This window comes from Sturnira hondurensis, unplaced genomic scaffold (assembly GCF_014824575.4).
Source record: "Sturnira hondurensis isolate 20B ecotype Veracruz unplaced genomic scaffold, ASM1482457v3 Scaffold0022201, whole genome shotgun sequence".
NCBI lineage: Eukaryota > Metazoa > Chordata > Mammalia > Chiroptera > Phyllostomidae > Sturnira > Sturnira hondurensis.
In genome coordinates, this window is record NW_028094832.1 from 5,568,273 (window position 1) to 5,595,108 (window position 26,836).

Here is a 26,836-nt window from a genome sequence, read left to right on the forward strand (position 1 = left end):
CGACTCCGGGCTTTCTGGAGTAACCGGCGCATAGATGCATCTTGAGCAACCGCCTGCCTGTTTTCTTAGCATGGCTTGGCCGGGTCTTGTGGACCCTGGAACATCCTTCAGTGGTGACGGGCACGCGCACCTTGCAGTTCAGCAGGGAGCCGGCTGTGAGCCAGGTGCGGCCTCGGCTCTCCGTAGGAGGGGGTTCTCTGACACAATCACAGCAAAAGGAAGTGTGGGGGGGTTCTAAATGCTGTCGTGTTTCCAAGCCTCCCACAATGAAAGTAGCAACTATGTGAGAAAACATCCCAGGACCTGAGTTCGACATACTAGTACGATTGAGTTCCCTTCTTTGGGATGTTGAAGACTCCCCCGAGAGAAAGCTACATTACTTTTAATTGGCCACAGAGCTTGGCGTCACCTCAGTCATCTTGAAATCTAAGACCTTCAAAATGCATCCATCTCTAGTGAGCTGGACCTTTGTAACACACTCATTCTCAGTGTTTTGGCAAAGTAGCCCGTGTCGCTAGCTTAACTGGAGGCAGGCGATTTTCCAGCTATCAAATAAACTTTTCCTATTTAAGAGTCAGAAATAAAAACACTCTCTCGTAAAAGAATCAACTAGTTTGGAACACACACAACATAAGTATTTATTTGAAAAACATCTCTATTGAACTATAATTCTGCCATTAGCAGTTTCTCACTAATTCCCAATGCTCTCACAGTCGCTTTTATTCATCATATGCAAAGATCCTGCTCCAGAAACCCATTTCACAAAGTATTTAGAAAATAGATATATATATATACAGTCTCTGCAGTGGAAAGTTAATTAAAATAACAAAGCCAGGTGATGCAAAGCTAAGACAGATGGCAAGCTGACATTTATAAACACAAATAAATAAATATGTACAGAAGGGTCTATGACAGCCGCGAACACAGAAAAGCTTTACAGAACAAGTACTGGTGACTTCGGGCGCGGGGGTACCTCCAGGAAGACTCTAACACAGTGTAGTTTTTTTTTAAAAGACAGGGAATTGATGTTGTTCTCAGTCAGGCTAGACTACATTTTGGCCCCACAGCCCCATTCCTGAAGTTTCGTTCTGAGGAGGTGGAATCAAGGTGAGAGCTGTCTGCTTAGAACTGAGGGCAGAATTTGGATCAGCCTTTAAATCCATTTGCAAATGTTTCTATCCAGCTGTTTCTTCACCTTTTCCTTACCTGGTTACTGGACATTTCTAAAGTGGAGCTGACCTTGTTGTCAAATATTTTTTAAAAAAAGGTTTTCCCAGATCTGGATAAATGTGAACAGAAATCAAAGTCATTCTGTAGATATCTCTTAACCACTGTTAACTTGGTAATTGGTAAGCACTTTGGGTGGAAATCTCACAGTAGGAAGTTAATTAAATGCTATCATGACACCCTAAGGCTGTGGGAAAGTCTATAAGGTTTCAGTGACTACTGGAGATTCATTTTCATCTCTATGTCGTCTCTGCCAGGGTGAGCAGCCTGTTAATATGTGGCTATAGAAAAGAATCTGGCTCCACGGTAGTGAATCTGAGTGGTTTTAAGATTTTCTGTCCTTCCCTCCTATGCACAACCCTTCCCTGGGGTGGCCCCGCTGGGCAGTGCCCCTGCCACCCAGGGCAGGGTTCCGTGCTGCTGCAAAATGGACCAGTGACAAAATCTACCACTAGGCTCATGGCTGAATATGAGCAAAAGGTGAGAGGTCCCTTGGCTGCTGCACAGACTGAACGTTCTCCAGGGTCTCAGACTGAGAGCCACCTGCTTTCTGCACAGAGGGAAAGGCCCCCAGGTGCTCGGTTCTGGCGTCTGCCTTCACACAGATTGGTTCCAAAATGCTTCATCCTCCCAACATTTAGGCTGCCCCCGCCCCCCGAATCTGGTACTTCCCAGATAATCCAGAGCAAATGTAAGGGTACAGCATGCACTGAGACCCACTGGTGAGAAACTAGATACAAATTCATCATTTAAGAACAATTAAAATTTGTTCTAAACATTCACTAGCAAGCACATTACTCAGGATAACTCAAAAGTTAGGTAAGCTGCTTGATATTACGCATGGCTTGTACGCAGAAATCTAATCCATAAATAACACAACCTCTATCTAGCCAGACCTCCTCTGGCTCTTAGAATCAGAGGACTTATGTACAAATAGTTTAAGACTAGCAATCGTAGACCCACGTGTTTATAAATTATTTTGATTATGGTAAGTCACCCATTTGTCTGTTCATATTCCTTGGAACAAAACCCTTAAAAGGGGAAGTGACAAGCTCTTCATTTGTGCACTTGCAAGTGCCTTGGCGTCTACAGGGCAAGGGCAAAACTGGAGAGTCTCAATGGCTGTGTTCCCTAAAAGGGAGTGGCTACTACACACAGTGTGCCCAGTGGAAATCCTCATTCTCCCCAGGAGCCCATACGGCCGAAGAGCAAAAGCGGAGGTGTGAGAGATTCATTCTTTAACACCTGCTGGGAGGTCCGCAATACACTTGATACACGTGTGTTGGGTTAATGGTAATTAATGATGATATTTAGGCTTTGTATCTGAATAGAATAAGTGAAATAGCATAAATTTACATGGCGTGATATTAACTAGGCCAAAATGTTGGGAATTCTTTCTTTCTTAAGTATGTTGTATTTCTGAAGGTTAAACATTTGGCATGAGAAAAAATTCCTATTCAATCTTTAGGTTAGATTTCTTCTGTATCTATGGCTGAAATTTCATTGAGGAAGAAGAAATATGTTACTGCATCCCCCGAAACCAGCACTGAGATGGGATTTGTGGGTAACCAAAAGACTTGGACATATCAATACGGTTTTGATTGTTGAGAAAGATTTTGATGAAGCAAATGGCCATATCCAAACCTGACTATTAGGTGGGGTATGAATGAGCTCTGACTTAGGGGTTTTTTCTAGCTCAGTCCTTGTCCTCTCATTTTAATGTCTCCTCCTGAGCTCTGATTAGTCTCATCCAATTATATATTTTAAAAATTCATATATCCCGTGGCTACTGAGTCATGTTGCTGTCAGTACTGAAGTTTCAGTGATGATAGAAACTTCTCCATGGAAGAAATACACCGAAAAGACAAATTGTGAATTTCACAAAAACCTTTTTAACCAAGTACATTCCTCATATATATGCAGTTGCCTAGGTGATGGCATATTTCCACCTGCTAGTCACAGTTTTCACTGCTTGCAGATCATGTTTCTGCAGACTGATTCCTCTTTCTTGTGTTAAAGACTTTAAAACTTGGTGCTGTGGCTGAAGGTGTCTGACATGATAATATTTTTATAGAAGTTATCTGAATGAGCACTGCAATACCCCTTGACCTTATCAATGACCTGGTGGACAGGGATGATTGATGTTTGTTCTCCATCAGCATGGGTCAGTTTTGATGAGGACTTGTCCACGGAAGCACTGTCTGTAAGAAATAACACAGGAAATTAGCCTGCAAGAAGAGGTGGGGATGTGCCTACGGGCCACCACACTGGACACTGTATGTCGTGCATCAAACCGGACACAGAGGAAAGGAAGCCCTGGTTCTTTCTTAGGCCAGGTAATAGGCAGCACTCAAATGGCATGGTTTTTGTGTTCAAAGTGCATTCCTATGGATAAGTCAGGGTTAACTTGCCTTCTAGTCATTTGTTGGGGGTTTGTTTTGAGAAATGCTCCTGTAGTGGTACATTTCAAAGAGCTGATGAATAGAATATTCAGAAAATTGATACAAAGAAAAAGCTGTGACAAAGGCTCAAAAGAAGTAGTGACAGATTATGTAGCAAATGAGTTGCAAGATGCTGGAATATTTATGGAGGAAATGATATGATGTTTAAGATATGTTTTCAAAACAACACAGGGAGGAAAAAACTGGTAGGTGACTATGAGTTGATAGGTACATGGGGACTCATTATACTATCATCTCTGCTTTTTATATGTATATTTGGTATTTTTACAACAATATATTTATACAATATAATTTAAAGGATCTTTAGAATAAAAAGTGAATGAAAACAAACATAGAAGCCTATTTTGAACACATTTTCCAATGGGTTTTACCCTGTAAAGGAACAGGCATATAGAAAAAGAATCTTTTATTAATTATGTTTAAATTACAGAAATTAAAAGTGTCTAACAGAAATATTTAAGTGTATGTTCTTATTAACTGTGCTACAGTATCAGAATTACATTATTGCTGACAGCACTATCGGAGCAATTGATAACGATAAAGGACTGCTAAACACATTTTTGTTCCAAATCTCCCAACATCATATATTTAAGTACTATTTCCCTAAACTCAAAAGCTTCTAAAACCAGCTCAGATAGAGCTCTGACACTCGGTTAAGCTCTATTACCTACAAATACATGTGGCCGTCTTCATGTTAAATTAACTGCGGAGATTTCACACGGATGAAGGCGCAAATATAGCCTTCTAACAAAGTCCTCGTTCCCTACAGCTCTGTCTTCTCTAGTCACTGCGGGAAGAGGCAAAGACTCTGCCATGAAAATCTGCTTCTAGGAACCACGGCTCTAAAACTGGAATGCTTGCTTCTAGCCATTTTCTGTTTTGAGTAAGTTAGACCCAGTATGAGCAAAAATATCAAAAATTCTCCAGTAATTGTAAAAGCCATCATTATTACATCTGCTGTCTTTGGAAAGAACCCAAAATGTTCAACTGTGACCTTGTGTTGGAACAGACACTGAAAAAAAAAAAGGCTGAAATAGGAAATGGTGTGCCCATCCTGCGCTAAAGGAAGTAAGAGAGAGTGGGTGGTTGATGGAAGAACAGGCAGACTGAAGCAGACTGAAGCGGCCAGAATGATTACGTCCCAGGACTGGCGAGAAAAAGGCTCAGGTCATTCACTGTATCAAGCCCCTCCCCCTTTGAGCTCTGGGCAAGTTGATTGTGTCTGCTTTCTCTCAGTTCATGTAGCCACTAGCCATTGGTTTTCTGTCGGGGATTTTTCTACTGACATATCTCAATAACAAACAATTTTGCTTGGCATTTCTAGAAAACTACACACCCTCAAAGAAACTTCAAGGACATATTCATTCTGCTTCACTGATAATAACTTCAAGGGCAGGTACCTTTTAGAGATTTTGACCAGTTCTATTCCCAATATGTGACCCATTTTAGGGGTCTTCATAGTCTAATAAAGTAAAATTCTGAGCAAGGGCTGTATATCAATATATATGCTATTCCCAGTTCTTTGGTTAGATTACCATATGGGCAATATGGTAATATGTAGATTACTACAGTATGGGCAATACAGATTTTGATTACAGCTGCAATTTTGAAAACCAGGGGCTAGGGAAATGAACTATTATTTGATCTATGCTGAGATTTTAAGCACATAAAAATCCTCAAAAAGCAGCCTTGAAATCAGTAATTTCTTTCTTATGTCTTCTACAAATGTACCATGACATATCCAGGAATTCATAAGAGCAGTGAAAAGTAAAGAACTGCACTTTCCACCTTTCCAACGCGAACCCAGTCAAGTACTGCTTTTGTTGTGGTGGTGGTTACTTTACTTGACAGGAGACTTACCAAGAGCATGGTACATTTCCTAGAAGGCATGGCTTGCAGACCCCGAAGCAGACAAGAGCCAGCACAGCAAACAACCGTTGGAAATTTCAGAAATCTCAGCTCAGGGCAAGAATGTCATTGTGCTCGCTAAGTATTGTAAAGAACAAGCAACTTTGCTGGTGCAGCAGAGTCTTAGTTTCATTCATGCATATATTTTCTTATTACCTTGCAACAAACTCATGCATCCAAAAAAGAAAAATAAAAGTTTACCTGAATGATCCACTTTTGTTGAAGGAATGGTCTTAGAAGACATTATCTACACCATAAACATATGAATTTCTAGATCAATTCCAAGAAATAAACCGACTAGATAGCCACAATGATATGCAGTGACTCCACAGGGCCCAAGCACCGAGGAGTCCCGGTGAGAACTGGCGAGGCAGCAGAAGGCCGCGGGCAGGTGAGGTGACGGGAGGCCGGAATCTGTTACATCATGGAAGTACGGCATATAGCCGATAACAACCTCCTGCCAGTTAACAAGGACCCATTTAACGCCACGGGTTTTATTATGACAAACTTTCATTAAGGAAAAGGGGGTGGACTCACATGAACAAGTTTAAAGGACACATGGACAATAACTAAGGTGGGGGGCATTGGGCGGGGCGGGGCTGGGAATATAAGACAGAAAACTGTACTTGAACAAGAATTAAATAAAAATTAAAATTAAAAAAGGAATTCTTTAAAAAATATACAAAGTTTTTCTTTGGTTTCTCCATTTCTGCATTTCCTTTCATCCTTTTCCCTAAGATCCTTAAGACTTTCAAAGATTTCAGGAGTGCTCCCCAAATGGCCCCTGTTCCAAATTATCTACCTTTTTAACTTCCTTCCTATTTTTATAATGGCATTTCTTGAGGCTGGCTGTGTTAAGCTGTATTAAGAGGAAAACAATTCAATAGGTCTAATCCTACTCTTTCTTAACTGACACAAGGTATAAACTCCTTGTATTTTAGAAGGGGACACCAAATGAGTATTTAATTTTAAGGTCGATCATATTAAGAGAAAAATTCATTCATTATAAATAAAAGATATTTTGTGCCAGGAAAACTACCCATTAGGTAGAATAATCTATGTTAGATTATTTCTAACATATATCTAACAGATAACACCTGTTTTTAATTTTCTTACACAGGTATTTCCAGAAGGGGTGCAAGGCTTTTAGTTTCAGGCAAAACTGTACAAAACTCAAAGGCTGTACCTTATTCTGGAAGAGAGTTTGTAGCTCTTATTAAATTACCAAAAATATCTTTGATTCCAAGAATCTCCTCAACTGTTCCAAGATTCAGATTATCATTCTCTAATTAACTTTGGAATCAACAAACTCTCCATACACTCAAACATCTTTCTGCAGTGCTTTCTTGAATGCCAGGCAGGGGCCACTCTGTGGCAGGGGCAGCCAGAAGTGTGAGCAGGGACAGGTGGGAGGATGCAAACACTCATAAGGACACTGGAAATTTAAGTGTTTGCCCTGTGAGCACCTACACATCACGCAACACGCTTGCCGTCTGCCAAAAGCCAAAGATGAGCCTTTTCTGTGCCACTCACCTCTGTTTATGTTCGGCAGCTAAACAAATTCAAAATTAAAAAGTGATTCCAGTATCCTTTTCAAAACATCTTTTATTAGGAAAGTTCTGGGTGAGGTGCTCACAGCTGTTTGCCTGAGGTTCCATTAGTATTTAAAAGTAGCCATTCTGCTATTTTCCTTTGAAATTATTAAAAGATTATACCTTATCTCACTCATCACTGGCTCTCAAGTACTGCAGACTCATCTTTATTTCTGTGTTCTCTTCAGGACTGCTTATTACACGCTGACTGTTAGAACATGTGGTCTTTGTAAATAATAGGGAGATACAGGAGATCAACAAAGTTGAGGTTTTTCTCACCTTCCTGTATCCCTTTCCAAATATAGTGTCCTCTAGTCTGCTATATTTTCTTTTTTTGTTTAATCAGTGATTTAAACAAAGTGGCCAATACTACCTTCAATGGTTAATAATTTAATTTTAGCAGTAATATACATCCCGGATGGTGTTTCTTTCTGTTTCCATGCAAACCTGCCAAGTAACTTTCATACTATGCCGAAATAATCTGCAACTCAATTTCTATACACAATTTTAAAATAAGATACATAACTTATTAAACAAGATACTATAATTTTTTAAGAGAACTAAGTTTTGAATCAAAGGAAGTTACAAAAATATTCAGAATCAATGATATCATGGCTATGTAAATTCAATGCAGGTTATAAAATCTTAAAAAAAAAGACAAAACATTCACATCGATGCTGAATAAGGTCTTCAAGTAGATTTTGAGTTTCGTGAATGTAAGACGAGCACCCTAATGGGCACTGTGATCCGTCCATCTCCATGATACACTGACTGATCTTCACAATGAAAACGTGATGAGAACCACATCGGAGAACACCTTCACCACGGCTAGAAGGACTTACCGGTGTGACTGTTCCTTTTGTAGTAGCTGGGACCGCTGGACTTCGATTTGGAAGTAAGGTAAGTCGAGTTGGAACCAATGGAGCTTGAGGACAATGATTTCCCCAGATTATCAGAGCTTTTCTTGATGGTGTTGGTAGCTGTCTTACTCCAGTCTGAAAGAAATGACATCTCTGTGTGAATCTGCTGTGGGGGGAGTATGTTCTGGCCTGACGAATCATCACTGCATTATTTAAGTAACACTTCCAGAGCGTTTGATGTAAGCAACAGGACACCGAAGAAACAGGTAAGTTTCTTACTTTGACTCTGTGGCAAGTGTTGTTTAACATCCCACTTAAACATCCTAATGCTGAGAAGTAAGCATTGATGGTAAATTTTTAAAAACGTAATACTTTTCTTCAGGTATTTCTTTTATCATTGAGAAAAGTCTTTTAGCTGAATGATGACCTCAAAAACGTGGGAAAGTGCCAATGGCCTATTGGAACCTCTGGATGTTAAGTTAGACGTAAAACCTTGAGCAGCTCAACTTGTGTGGACTTTGTGTTCTCCTTTGCCAAATACACAGCTTGGGCCTAGAGTCCTCCGACCTCTTGCATTTGTAATACCCTCAGGCTCCGTAGCCCACCTTTATAACCTTCTCTGGCAATGGACAAGCAGACAGCAAGCGTTCCCCACTACTGCTGTTAGATGTGAAAACCAATCACCAACACGCCCCTTACCCGAGTTGTCCGCTAACCGAAATCTTCCACAGCAGAGATGCCGCCTCCACTGTTTCTGAACGTTCTCCTTCATAGCACAGTGGAAAATAAATATAAACAAGCCTGGGACAAAAAGAAATATAAGCATTTAAGCCAATAGATATGTTTTCAAAGATAAATCTTATGAAACACATGGATTCACTTCAGCTTAAATTTTTTATACATCTGAATCGCTTAGAAGAAAAGATATTAAGGAATCTTGAAGTATGTGATAGGCGTTTGATCCTTTAGCAAAAAACACAGAGGCTCAGATAAAACCAGAAATGTCACTTGTATGTGGTTCTGTCTTCGTCTGCTGAGTGCCTGTGCTGGGGCATACTAAGTGTAGTCTTCGAGTAGGGGGGGTGATCCTCTTCCACACTCAGAACCTCTCAGAACCAGGACCTATAGGCTGATCCACCTTCCCAGAGAGTAGGGGGGGACCTTCACCTTCATACCCCATTGAATCTTGCTGCTTTCTGAAGCCTCCCCATGCCTACAACCCCCAATTCCCCTTGGGGTTTGCTAATGCAGAAAATCCCTTGAGTAAGTAAGTATGCTTTGTACCACCGGAATGTGTGAATCACCACCAATGTGTATACATAATTTAAACTGGTTAACAGATCCTTTTAAGTTTTTAAGAGGTGGTGGCAGGTTCAGAGGAAAGAGCGGAGCTGCATGGACGCCCCAGGTAAGGTCAACAGAGGGCAGGGTGAAGGAGGCTGTGCTGAGAGGTGGCAGGCTGCCTCGCCTCAGCTTCACTCTGTTAGCTGGGGGCAGAATTTGCAGAACTGGTTCCTGAAAGCATTTTCGTCACACAGATGAAAGCACAGGTAACCACGTGTTTTTAAACAACCATTGAACAAAGTCACAGATTAGAGCTGAAAGAGATTATAAACTCCAACTGAGGACTTTCATTCCTACACACTAACCCAGGCATCACCCATCTAAGGGCTGGCATTGAGCAAATGATTCTCTATGTTGAGGGAAGAAGGTGAAATTTCCTAGATGTTGCTTCCCCTTAACACTCAGGCTTTTGGTTTTTTTTGAATCGCAAATGATTTATTTTTATTATGGACATACACCAGATGTCTCCAACCCAGTAGTACTTATAAATGTCATACATGCTGGAAGGAGAACTTCAGAGATGTTTTGAGGACCCCAGAAGAGAACTGGTTCTCAAATTTGCTTTTCTGGCCTTCCTGGGATGCTAAAAAGTGGATTGCTTTGAGACTCTCCTGCTAACCACAGTCACAGAGGAGGTTAAAAAGAAGATAAAGCGGACTTCATGAGAGCATTTCTTAGACAGTGCAGCGCTGCTGTAAATCATAATTATATAGCCTTGGGTGATATTCCTGTTTTTAAACAAGGGCATTTGCCTGTAAATATGTAGGCATCCACCAAGTTTAGGAGACATTGGTGTATAAATTAGAGTCCGAATCTGATACATCACCTCTAAAATTAGGTAACAGAAAAAAAGTCATTTCCACTCCCCACCTCCCACTCCAAACTGTGATGCAGCAGGACACAACTGGGTAACAGGTGTGAAAAGTTAGGATTCTTAGGAATGAACATATTTTTAAATTCCAAGGCAGTATGAAGATTTTCGTGTCATGAGACACATTTCTCTTTTAAATCAGAACTGCATTCTCACAACAGGTTGTTTTACCCTGTGGGATAACTAGCTCTTCCAACTGAATTCAAGTTAGGTAATAAATACATTCTTTCAGGGCAAATATCGCTGGCGGAGTTCCACTGTGGGAATCGTGGTGAGCATCCATCTGGGAAAAGCGCACATATACGATGTGGACAGAAATTCTAACTCTTCAGGAGGCGAGCCAAGGCACTTGGAGGCCAAAGTGAGAAGACAGAGGGTTACTCCTTCTTCAATTTTGAGGGTTTCCCCCCCACTTACTTGCAGATTTGGGTGCAACAGCAGAACATCGAAAGAGTTCTACACTGACATCCAAGGGGAGGTGTCTGATTTCTCAGCCCCAGCTCTACTCCCTTTCTGCCACATGTTTTCCCTTCGTGGTTCTTCCTATAAACCACAGGGCACCTCTAAGGCTCTTCCCGACACCTGGAAAAATATGCTCTCTAGCTTTCTTAGCTGTGACTGGGGACCATAATAATCAGCCTTTACTCTTCGTCGTGTCTTGCAGCTTCGTTTGACTGACCATAGCAAGCAGGGAACATTGCCCATAAACGTTGGAAGTAAATGACTCAAAAGATTGAATTCAGAGTTAAAGCCTTTACTTCATCTCGACAGGCTAAGCACTGGTTTCATGAAACTTTTATATCTCACAAAACAGAGTTCATGAAAGCCCTCTTTTTGGTGAACTGCAGTCACCAGTCTGATGACTTGAAGCCAATGTTTCTTAGTAATAGTTTCTTCAGCTTGGTAAGTGCCTCGATTTTTAATTGCACCTTCAGGAACCCATACTCCACGCTAGAACAAGAGGAGAAACAAAAGCCTACTCGAAATGAACTGATTCCTGACGGTCGTCCCATCCTCACCCTGCTTTCTCTTCCCTTCCCTCCACCTTCCAATAATGAGTGGTATCTGCTCACTTAAAAAACAAAATACAACCATATGTGAATTCAAGATGTCTTAATTCTCAGGCAATTTTCTAATTGCCCTCATTTAAAATAAACAACACTTTCCATTGCGATGGAAGAAAGGTGTGCAAAGTATGTAAGGAAGTGGGCCTGCCTATGGTCCTGTTAGGGAGGAAAATAAAGAAGATACTCCTTCAAAGTCTCCCAGAGATGCAGACCCCAGGCCAAGGCTGGGTCAGCAAGGGCGGCGAAGGGACACACACCTGAGAGCACTCCAAACTTGGAGTGACAAACAGTCTGAAAAATCTCAAGAGATGGGTTTGGTTTCTTATACCTTGTCCCGTCATCTACCACAGTACACATTCAAACAGCATGTTTTTTGGGGGAATACTATTTGTAAGTATTAACATCATCCTCACTGTAAATTATATGAGCTTGTATTTCATCTTCATCTTTATTAGATCTATTTAACCATCTACTTAGGAAAAGAAGAGAGCATCTCAGTCTCAGTGTTTTGGCGAGGAATCGGGCTCCCTCACAGAATGCATTCCCTCCGCTCGACTCTGGCAAAGACATGTGGCTTTCTTGGGGCAGATGTAAAGTGAGTGGCCAAAGGGATGTTCTCAGATCTTTAGCCGGATTATCAAAAGCTTTAAAAACCTGTTTCCTTTGGATATGAAAATGAATGCTATGCACTGAGGAGCATTGGGGGGAGCACATATTGTCCTTCTTATACTGCTCAGAAAGGTCACTTTCAAGAAATCGGGTGAAGAAAACACAAGACAGAACAAAACCTTGGGTCCTCATCTCCTAATGGGCTCTTGACCAACTAAAGGCCATTCACACTGCCAGCGAGATCGTCATCAACAGATTCTGACAAATGGCCTAAGTTGACTTTTTTTCACCTTGGATAAGAAAGACTCAGGAACACAGTGAAGCAGAAGCCAGCAGATACAGGTAACCTCAGGGGTGTAAAGGCTACAATCAGAATGAGTAATACTGATGAGTGAATGGTAAACTCCATCAGATCCATGGGCATAAATGGTTCTGGAGGTCTGATGGGGCAGTCAGTCAAGAATTAATCAAAGTACCCCTGGCCAGTGTGGCTCAGTTAGCTGGAGAATCATCCCATAACTGAAAGGTTGTGGGTTCAATTCCCTGTCCAGATGTGTAGGGGAGGAAATCCTCTGTCTCTTCCTCTCTCTAAAGCAGGGGGAAAATGTCCTCATAGGAACAGAAAAAAAAAAGGAATCAAAGCAGGAGTTTGGGCAAAAGAGGCTACATGCCCTGTGTAACTGACTTTTGACAGAAAAAGATGTAGGTGACCTCTGACCTTCCTAGCTCACCTGAGTCCAAATCTCTGAACAGCTCACACGTTCCATTGTCTCACAGGTGTAGCCGGCTGGCTGCTGGGCTGGGGCCCTTTCAGGGTTAGGAAGCTCCTTGGGAACCTCTTCAATCCTCCTTTCATACTACCAACGGGCCCTTCAGAAACTTACTTCTCTGTGGCACAAAATTCGGTGCCGAAAGATGAGTAATTTACTTCCTTGCAGTGTTTAATGTCTTGGCCAAGATGATGTCATTTCAGATGTTAGGTATTAAAGGTGGTTCATTTCCTTGACACCAATTCACTATCTGTGTTGGACATGAGGCTGCGGTGCCAGTTAACTGTCAGGGCTTTTGACCGTGGTTAGAAATTTGATCAAACACTTTTAGTTTACCCATAGTATTAAAATAATTCATATATCCCTTAATGGTTTTTGCTGAATAAGGGTGAGATTAAATTTATATTTATTCATTAAATATACACTTACTAAGAGTATTTTTTAATGGAGGCAAATATTTACTTCCTAGAAACTCTGAAATAAAAAGTTAGAAGGGAAGTACTTCATTTTATTTTCCTGCTTATGCTCTTGCTCTTAATAATGTGCCTTTCTATGTGCATATATACTACATTGTAAATATTACATTGTACCAAGGGTCCAAAGACATATGAAAAGATGGCTAGTATCACTAGCCATCAGAGAGACGCAAATTAAAACCACAATGACTTCACACCGGTTGGAATGGCCATCATAAAGCAACAAACAACAAATGTTGGAGAGGATGTGGAGAAAAGGGAACCCTACTGCACTGTTGGTGGGAATACAGACTGGTGCAGCCCCTGTGGAAAACAGTATGGAATTTCCTCAGAAAACTAAAAATGGATCTGCCTTTTGACCCAGCAATTCCACTGCTAGGATTATAGCCTAAAAATCCTGAAACACCAATCCAAAAGAACCTGTGCACCCCAATGTTCATAGCAGCACAATTTACAATAGCCAAGTGCTGGAAGCAACCTAAGTGCCCATCAGTGAATGAATGGATCAAAAAACTATGGTACATTTACACAATGGAATTCTATGCAGCAGAGAGAAAGAAGGAGCTCCTGCCCTTTATGACAGCATGAATGGAACTGGAGAGCATTACACTAAGTGAAATAAACCAGGCAGTGAAAGACAAATACCACATGATCTCACCATTAATAGAAACCTAATCAACAAAATGAATGAGCAGGCAAAGTACAGCCAAAGACATTGAAATTGAGAACAGGCCGAAAGTGGTCAGAGGGGAGAGGGGAAGGGATAATGGGGGAAAAGGGTGAAGGGTTTACGGGAACAATTATAAAGGACATATAGACAATAACAAGGGTGGGTAGGAATGGGGGAAGGAGGCTGGGAGAGATAAGGTGATGGGGAGGGGTGGGGGGGGAAAGGCAGAAAACTGTACTTGAACAACAATAATAAATAAATAAATATTAAAAAATTTCTGAAGAAGAGGCTCTGCCTTCTCTGTGCTTGTTCAGAAAAAAAAGTGACAAAATAATAAAATGTTTCCACTGGAAAAAATTACATTGTCTGATTCAAACTGATCTTGGGAAAGTTACTGACTCTCCTGAGCCTATTTCTCATTCTACAAAATGGAGCAAATACCCTCTTTCCTGGATGCTGACATTCTAGACTCGCTACAGGAATTATAGCAGAGGACAGATACTATGTCAAAGGGTTTTGTAAACCACAATTTACTATACAAGTAATTTCTGTTGCTCTGGATATCTTAATGTTATCAAATTAATTAATAGCCAGCATTGCATCTGAGTAGACTGATAATGGCCTTCTGTGTTTGCCATCACAGTTTCTATTTGTAGAACCACATACTGCATTTAATGTGTTGTCACATGTATTTGCAGAAAATGGGCTGATGATGCCTGAGACCTAATTGATGTTGTATCACATGCCTGGAAGAGGAAAGCTGAAGACCAAGCTTTTGGTATGGGGCTAGACTTTAGATCCTGATGAACTTGTTGGCAGGGTTAAACTTCCCTATAGGCTGAAGAAGCTTAATCTAATTGAGAATGTCAAATACTTCTGTAGAGTTAATGGGAAGAAAGGCAGTCTGCGATTCTGCCCATCGTTGCAGAGCAGGCAGCTGTGTGCACGTGCTGCTCTGCAGAGCAGTGCCTCAGTCCTGTGAGGGCTTCGGTGTGGCCAAAGGATAGAGAGGCCATCGGGATTCCGGCCAAGAGCGTCTCGGTGGCCGGGGAGTTGCCTTTTATTTCTTTTGGATGGATTACATATTGTTGAAATGAGGGGCTAATCTTCTCAGGCATGTGAATTATGATATGCTTTTGTCAAAAATCTGTTCTCTTTTGAATAGCAATTTGTATGCCATATAATTTTTCTCATATGTATTCTTTAGAAAAAATTAAAATTTCTGATATACTGATATGCCGGTTTCATCCTGGGAAAGCAGTAAAGAGAGCAAAAGCAGATAGATAAGGAATTTCATCACATTAAGAGAAGATATATTTATCTTTCCATCTTAGAGAAAAATATTCAATGAAATGATCAGTATATAACAAGTGTAGTAGGCAAAATAAAAAAAACATTGTTATATACTGTGAAAAATTAGACAATAATAAATTTGGCTTCAGCCTTGATTCATGATTTCATTTGCTTATTCAAGTAGGTAAATTTTAGTTGTAGCCACAAAGATTATAATAACTTTCTGATATCCATCTAACATGATTTTTGGCCATTAAATGTACAGTTATAAGTACACATAAAATTAAAAATATAAAAATAATAGCAGAATACAAAAAATAAGTATAAAATAAAGTATATTAAATAAAAATAAAGCATTTATAAAATTTTAATAGGCTACACAAATTTATGTGGTAACCATATAATCATACATGTATATATGTATTTGTATACAAACACATACATACATTAAAATATATATATTTATTTCTAGAAATTTTAGCAAGTTTTGACCAAATGTACACATTTATTTTAAATAATTTTAAACCACAGCCCTGGCTGGTGTAGCTCAGTGGATTGAGCGAGGGCCTGCGAACCATGCGATCACGGTTCGATTCCCAGTCAGGGCACATGCCTGGGTTGCAGGCCAGTTCCCGGCAGGGGATTCAAGAGAAGCAACCATACATTGCTATCTCTCTCCTTCCCTTCCCCTCTAAAGATAAATAAATAAAAATATTAAAAATAAATAAATAATTTTAAACCACAAATATGTTTAAACCACATATTTGAAGACGTACACAAAAGTGAAAAGAAATCTGCTAGCAAAAGCCACTCCCATGGTATACGTGCCGTGACATCCCTGCAGACTCGGCTCCAACACACGTCCCTCCCCCAGGTCCGCAAAGCTGCAGGCATTCGTCATTGATTCGTACCTTACAGCCTTCAGAAGGAAGACCCTGATGATTTTCACATGCTCAACAAGAGCTAAATATTAGAAGATTAAAGTTTGTTCAGCATAGTTTTAGTTTTCAGAACATTGTATTATGTTCTCATTCTTTGGCCATTGCTAAGTCTTATAATGAAATGTAATATTCCATTAATAAGACCTTTTACTTAAGTCATTAGAAAAATAAGAGTTGACTCCAATGACCAAATGATGAGTGTTTTGTAGCAGCACACTTCCTAAGTTTTTGACTCCTGCTGACATCACTCCAGTGCCCCTGTTCCCACCCCAGCCTAAAATACTGTGCCACGTTATCTTACCAAGACCATTGCAATAGCTTCCCATCTGCCCTCCGTACAGACACGGTTGGGCTGCTCTCATCCATTCTTTACATTATGTCCAGCTTCCCCTTTACCAAATGCACATTCGACCATGTCCTTCACAAGCCTGAACCTTTTCAAAAACTTCGCATTGCTGTCATGAAGATCAAAACACAGCCCCTTCTGATTTGGCCCCAGCCTCCCTTTGGGCCCACACTGCTCTGTCACTCTCCGGCTCCTTGGTGGTTCTCAGGTTATATGAACTTCCTATTAATTCCCTGAGCAGATGTTATAATCACCAACACAGCAGATCTTCAAATTCGCCATTCTAACGTTGATGAGATGCCATAGGAGCTTAACTCTTGTTTGTTTCACTTAGCCTACAGTAAAATGGGTTTCTTTATACATTGTTTTGCTTAAAGTTGTAGAACCCACGGACCACACTAAGAGAGGACTTACTACACAACATGTTTTTTGCACATGTAGTGCCTTCTACCCAAAATATTCTTTTCCCCACTTCTGCTCCCACTTTTCACCTAGTTGATTTCTTCAGATTTCAGCTTGGGATTCACGTCCTCTGTCATTTGTTCTCAACACTAACAGGTACTTTTATATGGTGACATAATTAGTTAATATCAGTATCTCCTACGAGAACGTAAGTTCAATGAGGCAAAGGGATCATGTCAAGATTTTTTTCTGGAATGAAGAATATCAGAAAGAAAAGAAATAGACACAATGTAGTTCATCTAAGTACCACCTGAGTTCATTTTGCATTCACTGAATTGTTTCTTTACTGTCTCAATCATACACATTTCTTTTAATAAAGAGGATACTTTTACCAACATACATCTGTTGGAAGGTTCAGAAAATGACTCCAATAAAAAATAGTCAGTAACTTCCCACAGTGTCTTGAGAAGTTTTGTACAAACTGGGCCGGTAAGCAATTGCTGGTACGTTCATGTGCTCTATGTCACTGCCTTTTAATCCAATTTCCTTTTTAGGAGGTATTTTTAATATTTTTTGTGCACAGAAATGTGCCCAAATCTGTTCTGAATTTATATAATTTAAATGTAGTCTTAAAAGTCAGTGATTTATGAAGGATTTATAACTTGATGATGGTTTATAACATTTTTCCCTCCTGACAGGAGACCTACGCTGGGAAAAATAAAACATCCCATTTCTCATTAGTGGAAACAGAGCTAAACAGACAACTGGAGCTGTTGGGAGTTACAGAAACTGCCAGGAAATTCTAAAAGCAAAAACAAGGTTGGGCTGGCAACTTAATGTGCCTTTCATGTATAACCCTGAAACATAAAACCATCGAATTCAAATTGCTAATGTTAATGGACATTTTGTCAATATTTATTTAGGCACATGTATGTTGCACATTCCAGGACAGATTAGATAGAGGACGAGTCACTTTACAAAGCTATGTCCCAATGAAGATGCATGTATGTGCTACCTTGTCCATTTGCAACTTCTGGAGTGGCACTTGAAGCTTGATATTCTATTTACTGAAGATAATGAGCCCATATATTTCCTCCGTTATGGGAGAGTGAACCTGAATAAAATTTGCTGAAATAATTATGAGGATTTATGGCAGAGCAGTCTCAGGTTGGATTCAGGCCATCCCCAAAGACTCTCCCTTTCTTGTCCAAAAATCCATTTATTCACTTAACAAACAATTGTTAAGTACCAACTATGAGAGGGACTTCTTTTCAGGAGCTCATGAGCTAGTGGGAAACCTCGGAGGAAAAGCAAAGCAGATTCGTACAATACAAAGCAGTAAACACTCTCCTGAAGGTAAATACAGACATCTCATAGTGCACACCTACAGAGAGCACCTGCCCAGGCATCTCATTTGGTGAGTGGCACAAACTTGACTTCCATTACACTTCCCACTCCAGCACAGATGTGTCCAAATTGCTTTCGTCAGCGCTTCCTTCCCCACATACTTACAAGGACATCTCAGTGACCCCAGGCAGGCCAGCAGTATTGCCCTGCTCAAAGAGATTCCAAAAGTGGTCACCTCATGCATTTTGGAGCATTCAAAACAGGGTATATCCAATGTCTTCAGGAATGTTATTTAATTTTCAAAAATAATTTCTTTTCACTTAAGCCTAAACTCAAATTCACTGTACGTACATTAGGGTGTATATTATGGCATCAGAAGTATAACAGAAAGCTCCTTCAAGGAAGCCTTGTATTTTATTTTTTGTACAAAGCAGGCTATTGGCAAGTGTTTGTTAAATTGTTGAAATAATTGCCATATATCATGGGGAAAAGCATTTATGAACTAGAGTATTGGCATTTATTTTGAAATCCAAGCAGCCAAGGGATCAAAATGAATTGCTCTGTCCCTGCATGGAGTCCAGAAATTCTCCAGGCTGAGCTGAGAACAGTGCAGCACAGGGGAAGAGGCTCCGTGAAGAGCAGCACCACACTCAGCAAAACTGTATGGGCGAAGTTGCCTCTGCCTCCCGTTAACCTGCCCCTGGTGCTCCTCCCTGCCCACCGTCAGTCATGCAACAACATATGTTCACCAAGCACCTACCACCTGCCAGGCACTGTCCTGAAAACAATCACTGAAAACGATCAAACTGACCTTCCACCTCGATGCTCCATTCTAGACCCTTTTCACGAGTCTCCCACTCCCCATGCCCGAAACTATGGTGCAGTGATGTAGAAACTTGGCGTGGCACCTAATGCTGAAGCCATTGTGCAAACAGGACAGAATGGGGAAGTGGAAATTGTTTGGGTACCATTTATCTTACCTTGTAATGAGTTGAAGATGGAGAAGAGGTACATGAAAGGGACCTGCAAGGGTCCCCAGGCAAAGAAAGCAAAACCCCACGTCATGCCCAGCAGGAAGGTCAGGCTGACCACACTGCGCAGGTTCCGCAGGACCTCCTCGCGCAGGGTCCGGTTGCTCCGCTTGCCGTTCCTCCCGCAGATCTGCACCATCACCACGATGAACATGGCGACGTTCAGGAAAAACATGACTCCAAAATACCCAGCACAGCTCACGTAGAATACCACCGGGTCCTGAATCCAACAGCTTACGAAAAGGAGACAAGAAAGAAAATAAGATGCTTTGCCATGCCCGTTTACCTAAGACTTTGCTGGGTGTGGTCCAGGCTTCTGCAGGTGTTTCGGCGAGGCCTGTCTCGCTCACCTCCAGACAGTCACTCCATTTTCTTGGACCTCAGTTTCCTTTTTGATGCGTTCATAGTTTTTTAACTTTGTTCATTTTGGACAGCTATCATCTTAATTTCTAGTTATTTAAGTCAAGAGTTAAGAAGGAAACGAGGTGGCTGCTGGAATCTTGAATGGACACGAAGACACTGTTGGTCGGTTCTAACCCCCTTTTCTCTTAAGCGCCTGCACGCCAGAGAATGGGGAAGTTAGGTACTCATATCCTCACTCTCTCCTGTGTTTCAGGGGTGCTCGTGTGAACGTTGTTCTACAAAACGATACGGAAGCGAAGTCTAGGAGAGCTTCTCTGCAGAGACTCCGCTGGCAACCCCCCTACTCATTCCTTCTGCTTCAGACGTGAAACCACCACCTTTTACCCAGGAGGCAAAGGCCAAGGGAGCCGTGGCTTCTGGCCCTCACGTTTCAGCCTTCCAGTTAATGTCAGTTTATTGCTTACTTCTGTTTTGGGGCACATGGATAGAGTAAATTCCTACTGATTTAAGACACACACAAATGTGGATTCCATACCACAGGCAAAATAATCCCTATTAATATAACCGGTACAGTTGAGGCAAGGCTTTATTGTAAAACTGTGATACTCTTCTAGGGACACTTTTCACGCACCATTAAATAGCTTACACTGCTTACAATATCCTTACAAAATGAAGAAATGTGTATTTGATATTCCAAGTGATTGACCTGAAAAAGTCATTTGAAAACTGCACCAGTGGTCTATGAGAAAATTTTGCCAACACTGCAATCTGCAGACATCCCAGACCCTAACAATACTGTGGGAGCCCTTAGGTACCTAGAAATCGGATATATTATTTGAGGCCTTTACATTCATCTTAAAATTCTGGTGTAAATAGTCATCCTTCCGGGGGACGTCTTGCACGGTGGGGCATGACTGCCACAGAGGCGGAGGCTACCTGGAACGTCCCTGTATCCCAGAACCAGCATGATTCCTGGTGTATAGTAAATGCTCAGTGAGAGACAGTGCAGACGGCCCAGCAGGTGACTAAGCATAAAGTTCCGTAAGAGCTAACACACTTTTAAAATGACCTACTTTAGAACATATGTACTGACTTTTACTTGTAATATATCTTATTATAAAGATCCCCCAGAGAATACTGCTTATCCCTAACGCTAATATTTCTCTCTGTATGGCAGTCCCCTCAAAATCCTGAAATTCCTGACCCAGGACCTTTCTTTCATGCTGGTTATTGTGGGGGTTTCTCAGGTGCTACCATGGAAACATAAACTAAAGGAAGACTAGGAGGGAATGGGACAGGCTTGGATACGGAGTGGATATACAAATGTTATCCATTCGTGAAATGTGCGGAGTAATGTGGTGTCACACTCAAGAGTAAACTCTTTATTCATCTGTTATTCATTCATTCAGCAAATACTTACTGAGCACCGACCGTGTGCTGCATAAAGTGGGAGAGAAGGAACTGCCCAAAGCGAACAATATAAAAACCTTCGCCTCAATGAGCTCACAGTCTGAAAAACTTTCCAAATTACACAAGAACCCACTGATGTCTCCATCCTCTCCATTTCCACGCAACACTCACATCAGCACTGAATCACCAGCATCGCTGTCTGGCACTGTGATTTCGGTCACTTAGAGATGTCTGTGGGTTTAAGGGGGTGGGAGTGTTAGGGAGTCTCCTCAAATCAAATGGGTCTTCTGAGCCTAGAAGACAGTATCTCACACGCCTGCCTTCCCCCAGCTGACAACGCCACGTTAATATAAAACAGCAGCACGAACGGTGCAGGCCGTTCAGCGAGTCCATCTGTGGCACCACAGAGATCCTGGTAAAAGCATGCGTAAGCACGTCAGCCTTCTAAAATAAGAGACTCACCATTGGCATGGAAACTTTAACTAAACTTTGGGAAACAAAGGATATGCACTCATCACAAATAAATTCCTAAGAAGTCTTTATGACTTACAATTCATCATCTTGTTCTTTTCCATAGCTTTTTTTCCCATAAACTTCATTTTGGTTTTTGCTTGCTAGAACGACCGACACAATGAAGGCGGGTAAACCTGTTGTAAAAAGACCAGGCCATGAGCAACTTTTCTGGAACATCTGGAACTGCTGTACGTGACTGATCGTGGCAAGGGGAAAGAAAGAAAAGAAAACACTGCATATCACAGAATCAAACCCCTTAGAACTGGCTGCTCAGTTAAGGCAACAACAAAGTCCTCTCTTTGGTGCAGAACATCCAACTCTAATTGGTAACAATTTAAACCTACTCTTAACTGACAGATATGTAAATATTAGTTTGCTCACTGGCATCCGCTTGAGAACCAGAACCTGATTTATACTGAATCTAGGACCTGCAAATGTGGTTTCATTAATGCTGCTGTTAGGCCTCCACAGTTCAGGCACAAAGGGAACTCCAGCTTATTTTGCTCCCTTGTCTACAAAGAAAAGCCTTCAGGAAAAGTGAAGGAGAAGCACTGAGACTGTAAAGTCTTCACAGTCTTCCATTTTTTCTCAAGAGTCTCAATAAGTAAAGTAATTCCATGTCTATTTCACTGGAGAAAGCTACACCATCCCAATTCCCTGCAAGGTACACCTCTTAAAATGGTGAACACCTTGGAAATATCTCCTATTTCTACATGGCCCTCGGATAAAGAGATTTGTGAGAAATCTCTACTATAAATAGCCAAGAGTCTGAGCTAGCCCTCATGTTCTGAAGCATACGGAAATGCACTGCTGTCTGCCAGCTGCCTCTGCAGACTTGGGTGGGCTGGCTATGGGCACAGGAAACACGTTTGTGTTGTGACTCGGGGGCTAGGGGTTTTACCTTTACTCCTGCATTTAGTGGGGCCTACTGAACAGTTTTTAAAAATACCGTTCTGAGAAAGCCCCTTCCTTAGGGTGTGTATATGAAATTCACATCCTTTACAATTTGGAAGTTTCTGTCAGCAACGCTCTTCTTTTGAAACAGCATTTCCCTATGAGAATGTGGCAATTTCCATGAAAGCGAAAACAAAAGCAAAAATCTGTAGGCGGCTCACCCCAGCCAATGACGCAGAACTTGAGTACGTAGCGGCGAATGTACGTGTTGAACACCTTCACCAGAGCGATGTACATGTGAATGGCTTCCAGCCCCATCCAGGTAAAGGTGGCGAGGAGGAAGAAGTGCAGCAGGGCGGCGATGGCGATGCAGAGCCCCTCCACCTGGAACGAGGCCACCCAGCCGTCCAGGAGGAAGCTGAGGTTCAGGAACAGCAGCGCCGTGCTCAGGTTCATCAGGATTTTAGAGGGATAATCCCTTCGCAGTTTTCTAGGAAAGGGAAAAAAGATACAAGGAACTCATATGGCAAATACATCTTTTAAGCACAGGCAGTAAATGCAGCTCTCTCGCAGCTCCGCATGAGGTTAGGGGGCACCATCTGGATGACACGGCTCCACTGGGGGAGGGCACAGGGTATCGGTGGGCACTTGGCAAATTAGAAAGATGTTGTAACATGTCAGTTGTATTTCAAAATGGTCTCGAATTGTTTACAAAACTGCTCATTGGTTTCAACAGCTTGATATTTTTTAATACCAGAAAATTCTAGAGTTATAAAAATGATTATTTTTGTTAAAAAACAATTTCCTTAAAATATTTTTGAAGTTTCTTGATTTTTAATAAGGTGAAGATCATTCTTAAAACAAAATTTGCCATTTTAGGACTAATTTTAAAAGATTTGTGAAGTAAATGTTTTTATCTTTTCCCATGTAAAAACACTGAATACAATTTTCCTTTACTTACATGTTAATCATCTCTAACAGGTTTAAGTGCATTTTATCAATACAAATATGCTGATTATAAATGAAGATTCTACAGCTGGACAATTTGTGCTGCCTGATACATCTTCACAGGAAACCGGACCATTAAAGCACAACTCCCTTACTTGACTGACAACGAGCATGGAAGTTTTTAAAAGGTGTGGCCACTTTCTTATTCACATTTTAGAACAGTTAGAACTGAGTTTGGCAGATGGAAAATACTTACTCAAAAGCAACATATGTCAGGAGAGTAGCTGCTGAAAAAATAGCTGATATTCCGCACCCGATGTAGGTGATGAAGGTGAGGACTTTAGTGTTTCTTGCGTCGATCTGTGAGGCCGTTCCTGGGAGGTCCTACACGAGACATGGGCAGCAGCTGTAAGAATGTCTCTTTTCATAAGAATGTTTTTGTTTTACCAGAAAGTCCATTGTTGGCTGTTAGAATCTCAGCTTGGACTTAAAGACTGGAAACAATAGCATAAATCAGAGTTGAAAGTTCCACTTACCATACTCTTGTGGATCTCACTCCATGAACCAAAAATGTAGCATTACTGAGGGGCTTACACATTGTTTTTTATCCCATACTTTGCTACCCAAGCTCTTTGCACATTACATATCTTGAAGAGAAAACCCACTGGGTTTCCCAATAGAAAGTGAAGAGGAAGTCCTGGACTTCCTTGCCAAGGACTTCCTTGCCTTGCATAATGAATTATCAAGCCCATTTGTAACATTTGCAGGGCTGGGGCACAAGTTCAAATGGAAGCCACGGTGGCCCTCAGGGCCAAGTCCTTGGGTGCGCCCTGGGTTCTTTGCCCGGTAAGGAGGGGCTCAGCCAGCAAACAGCAGAGGCTGTGCTGCAATGTGCTTGTCTTGTTCTGAGAGGAGTGCTGAGGCTCCTAACTGTGGTCACCCCGGAGTTTGGTATGTGTAGGTGGGTGGCCTTTATCTTTTCTCATAAGTGAAAAGCCACTAAGAGTTTTGAGGACATGGTTTTGTTTTTTTATCTCTATGGACCTGAAAAAGCACCATTTAAAGTGTTAGGGGTTGCTGTGGAGTGGAAAGAAGTAAACACTTTCTAGCACAGTAATCAAGTATTAACTTCATTGGGTTGAGGCAGATTTGCAGAGGCTGAGCCTGGTAGAAAGTTTTTCTTTTCTCCCTTAATTGGGTAATTGGGATAGGGATAGATCTTGAGTTAAGACCAGCCACCCAACCCTGGTTGGAGGAGAAAGACACCTCCAGTAGGCAGATGTTCAAAAATGGAGCCTAATTGGAAAAGAGACGTACTCCAACACATGAAAACAATATTTGTGTTATGCTTTTAATTCTATTAGCTGTTACGTTTCTTTGATTTTCACCAAAAGGTCAACAAAACCTGCTGCTCACTAAGGCCTCTGCAACGTGGTGTTTATTGTACTGTACACACACGGGAAACGAAGATGTGGGAATTTAGTTCCAGGTCTGACTGAAGCAGTCAGGAGAAGGAGCAGTACCTTTGTGACACCAAAAAATGCATAAAGTGATAAAATTCAGCAGGTGTACAGGCTCAGGGCTAAGGGGGACTTTCTCTGTTTTTTTTTTTTTTTTCTCAAAATCCTTCAAAATAGTAGGAGGACATGAGACTCCCATGACATATGGGATGGTGTTTGAGTCCATGACACTTGACTCACAGATGGGTCACCTAAACTAATATTTTAGTTACTCCAAGATTTCATTAGGCCAGGAAATAGTCTTCAGGATTCTCCAAAGGACTTGTCATAACCACTTAAGAACCTATGGCTTCTATCAGGGTCAGGTAGATGACTGGAAGACCACAATTCAAGCCATAATTTAAAAGGTGAATTAAAGAATATAATACTATTTACTGGTGACATCCATTGACACACAATTCTCATATAGTTTTGTATTTTTAGAGAATGAAGAACACACAAACATTTATTTCTCTGAACTTGCCAACATGCAAATGTACGGGTGTTAAAACTATAAAAATCAGCCTTACTGCAAAGGAATACAGCAAAAACATTGAACTCTTCCCATGTTTGTATACTGGAAGACATAATTATGAGTCTGAGGTGCATTTTTTAAACTTTGCATATGGTAAGTAAGTCACGGAGCAATGCAGACTCTGGGGATACCTTGCACGAGTGAGTAAATAGTTTGTAAATCAAGAAAGACTCTGAATGAAGTCTTGGTGGTCTGGAGGGCTGAAAGGATATGGGCACAGTGCCAGAAAGGATAAATTCTGGAAAATTTTTCTTCCAGCAATTTCTAAGCCCATAAAAACAGCCAAGCTGGAAAATGGAAGGACAGCACTAAAAAAAAGCCTATTGCCATATACATATGTAAAACTAATTATTTTATCAGGTTACAACAGAAAAAGCAATACATAATTATGAGCTCATAATAAAATTTAAACAATTCTGAAGAAACTACTGAATATTCAAAGTACATATACATCATCTTTGAATAGTGAATTTTGTTACTGTTATTTATCTAACATTAACTTACAACACAATCTTGCTCACACGCATACATACACATGCAAACACAACTGAAGTAGTTAAATCACTTAAGCTAAAGCTTATATACATGAATGAATAATGATGCATTTTGTGTGTAATAAGTAATGATGCATAAAGTGTTTTCTGAAAGAATGTCTGCTCTCAGTTTTGGAAAAAACAGAACATAGAAGAAAATGGAGTATTTTTAAAAATCACTTTATGAAAACATGCTATAGTTTAATTGCTCATTTTCATGCTCTGGAGGTAAGAAAAAATATCTATATTTTGAGAAAGTTAAAAAGTTATTTTCTATGATTGGTGCCCTTTTAAATGACTTGTTCTTATCATTCAGAGCACTTATGTACTGGGTTGTCAGGAAAATTACAACTTGTAGGATTGCGATAGGACAATGGCCATTTACATTGGCCAAGTGACTTCAGGAGCCAAACACTACATCACACCATCCTCTCTGCTTCCTCCCAGGCCCACGGGAAGAGGGTGTGAGGTTTAAGGGAGGGGATAAACATAACCCCATGTCTGTGATTCGTATTCACAGAGCTTTATTGCCTCAGCACACATCACTCCCATCTTCTATGAAAAAACACACAGGCTTGGATACCTTCATGGACACTACACAGAGACAGTGCCTCTGTTAAAAACTGAAGGGCACACTGAGCACCAGAATAGCATCTGCAAAAACACGAGTGTGTCAGATTGAAGGGAAAGGTACAAGTCTGCAGACAAGTTCGAACAAGTCATTAGATGTGAGGCAGCCTCTGAAAATGTGGCTGGATGAAAAGCATCTAATTTTTGTTTAAAACCATTGGCTAGGCTGACTAATAAAATAAAAATAGGGCCATGGGGGAAAAAGGAAGAAAGAAAGAAAAAAGAGAGAGAGAAGAATGCCATGAAAGGCTAGATGTGAGAAAAAGGACACCCCCATCATCTCTCTTGCTGGACT

The 26,836-nt window shown here is 41.0% G+C and overlaps 1 protein-coding gene across 5 annotated transcripts in view; it reads right to left on the reverse strand.

Moving 5' to 3' along the window:
- Positions 1-1,209: 1,209 nt before the first annotated feature.
- Positions 1,210-26,836, reverse strand: part of ADGRG6 (adhesion G protein-coupled receptor G6) — a 131,176-nt gene continuing 105,549 nt past the window's right edge. For 2 of the 5 annotated variants that reach the window (XM_037034753.1, XM_037034752.1), the window contains 8 exons: positions 23,601-23,728; positions 22,618-22,886; positions 21,540-21,636; positions 19,166-19,449; positions 8,749-8,850; positions 8,032-8,184; positions 5,799-5,844; positions 3,108-3,428 (listed from right to left, as the gene is read on the reverse strand). In XM_037034753.1, coding sequence (XP_036890648.1) covers positions 5,831-5,844; positions 8,032-8,184; positions 8,749-8,850; positions 19,166-19,449; positions 21,540-21,636; positions 22,618-22,886; positions 23,601-23,728 — 1,047 coding nt within the window. In that variant the 3' untranslated portion in view covers positions 3,108-3,428; positions 5,799-5,830. Of the gene's footprint in view, positions 3,429-5,798; positions 5,845-8,031; positions 8,185-8,748; positions 8,851-19,165; positions 19,450-21,539; positions 21,637-22,617; positions 22,887-23,600; positions 23,729-26,836 lie in introns of all 5 variants that reach the window. The other 3 variants (XM_037034750.1, XM_037034749.1, XM_037034748.1) reach the window with 2 other exon arrangements.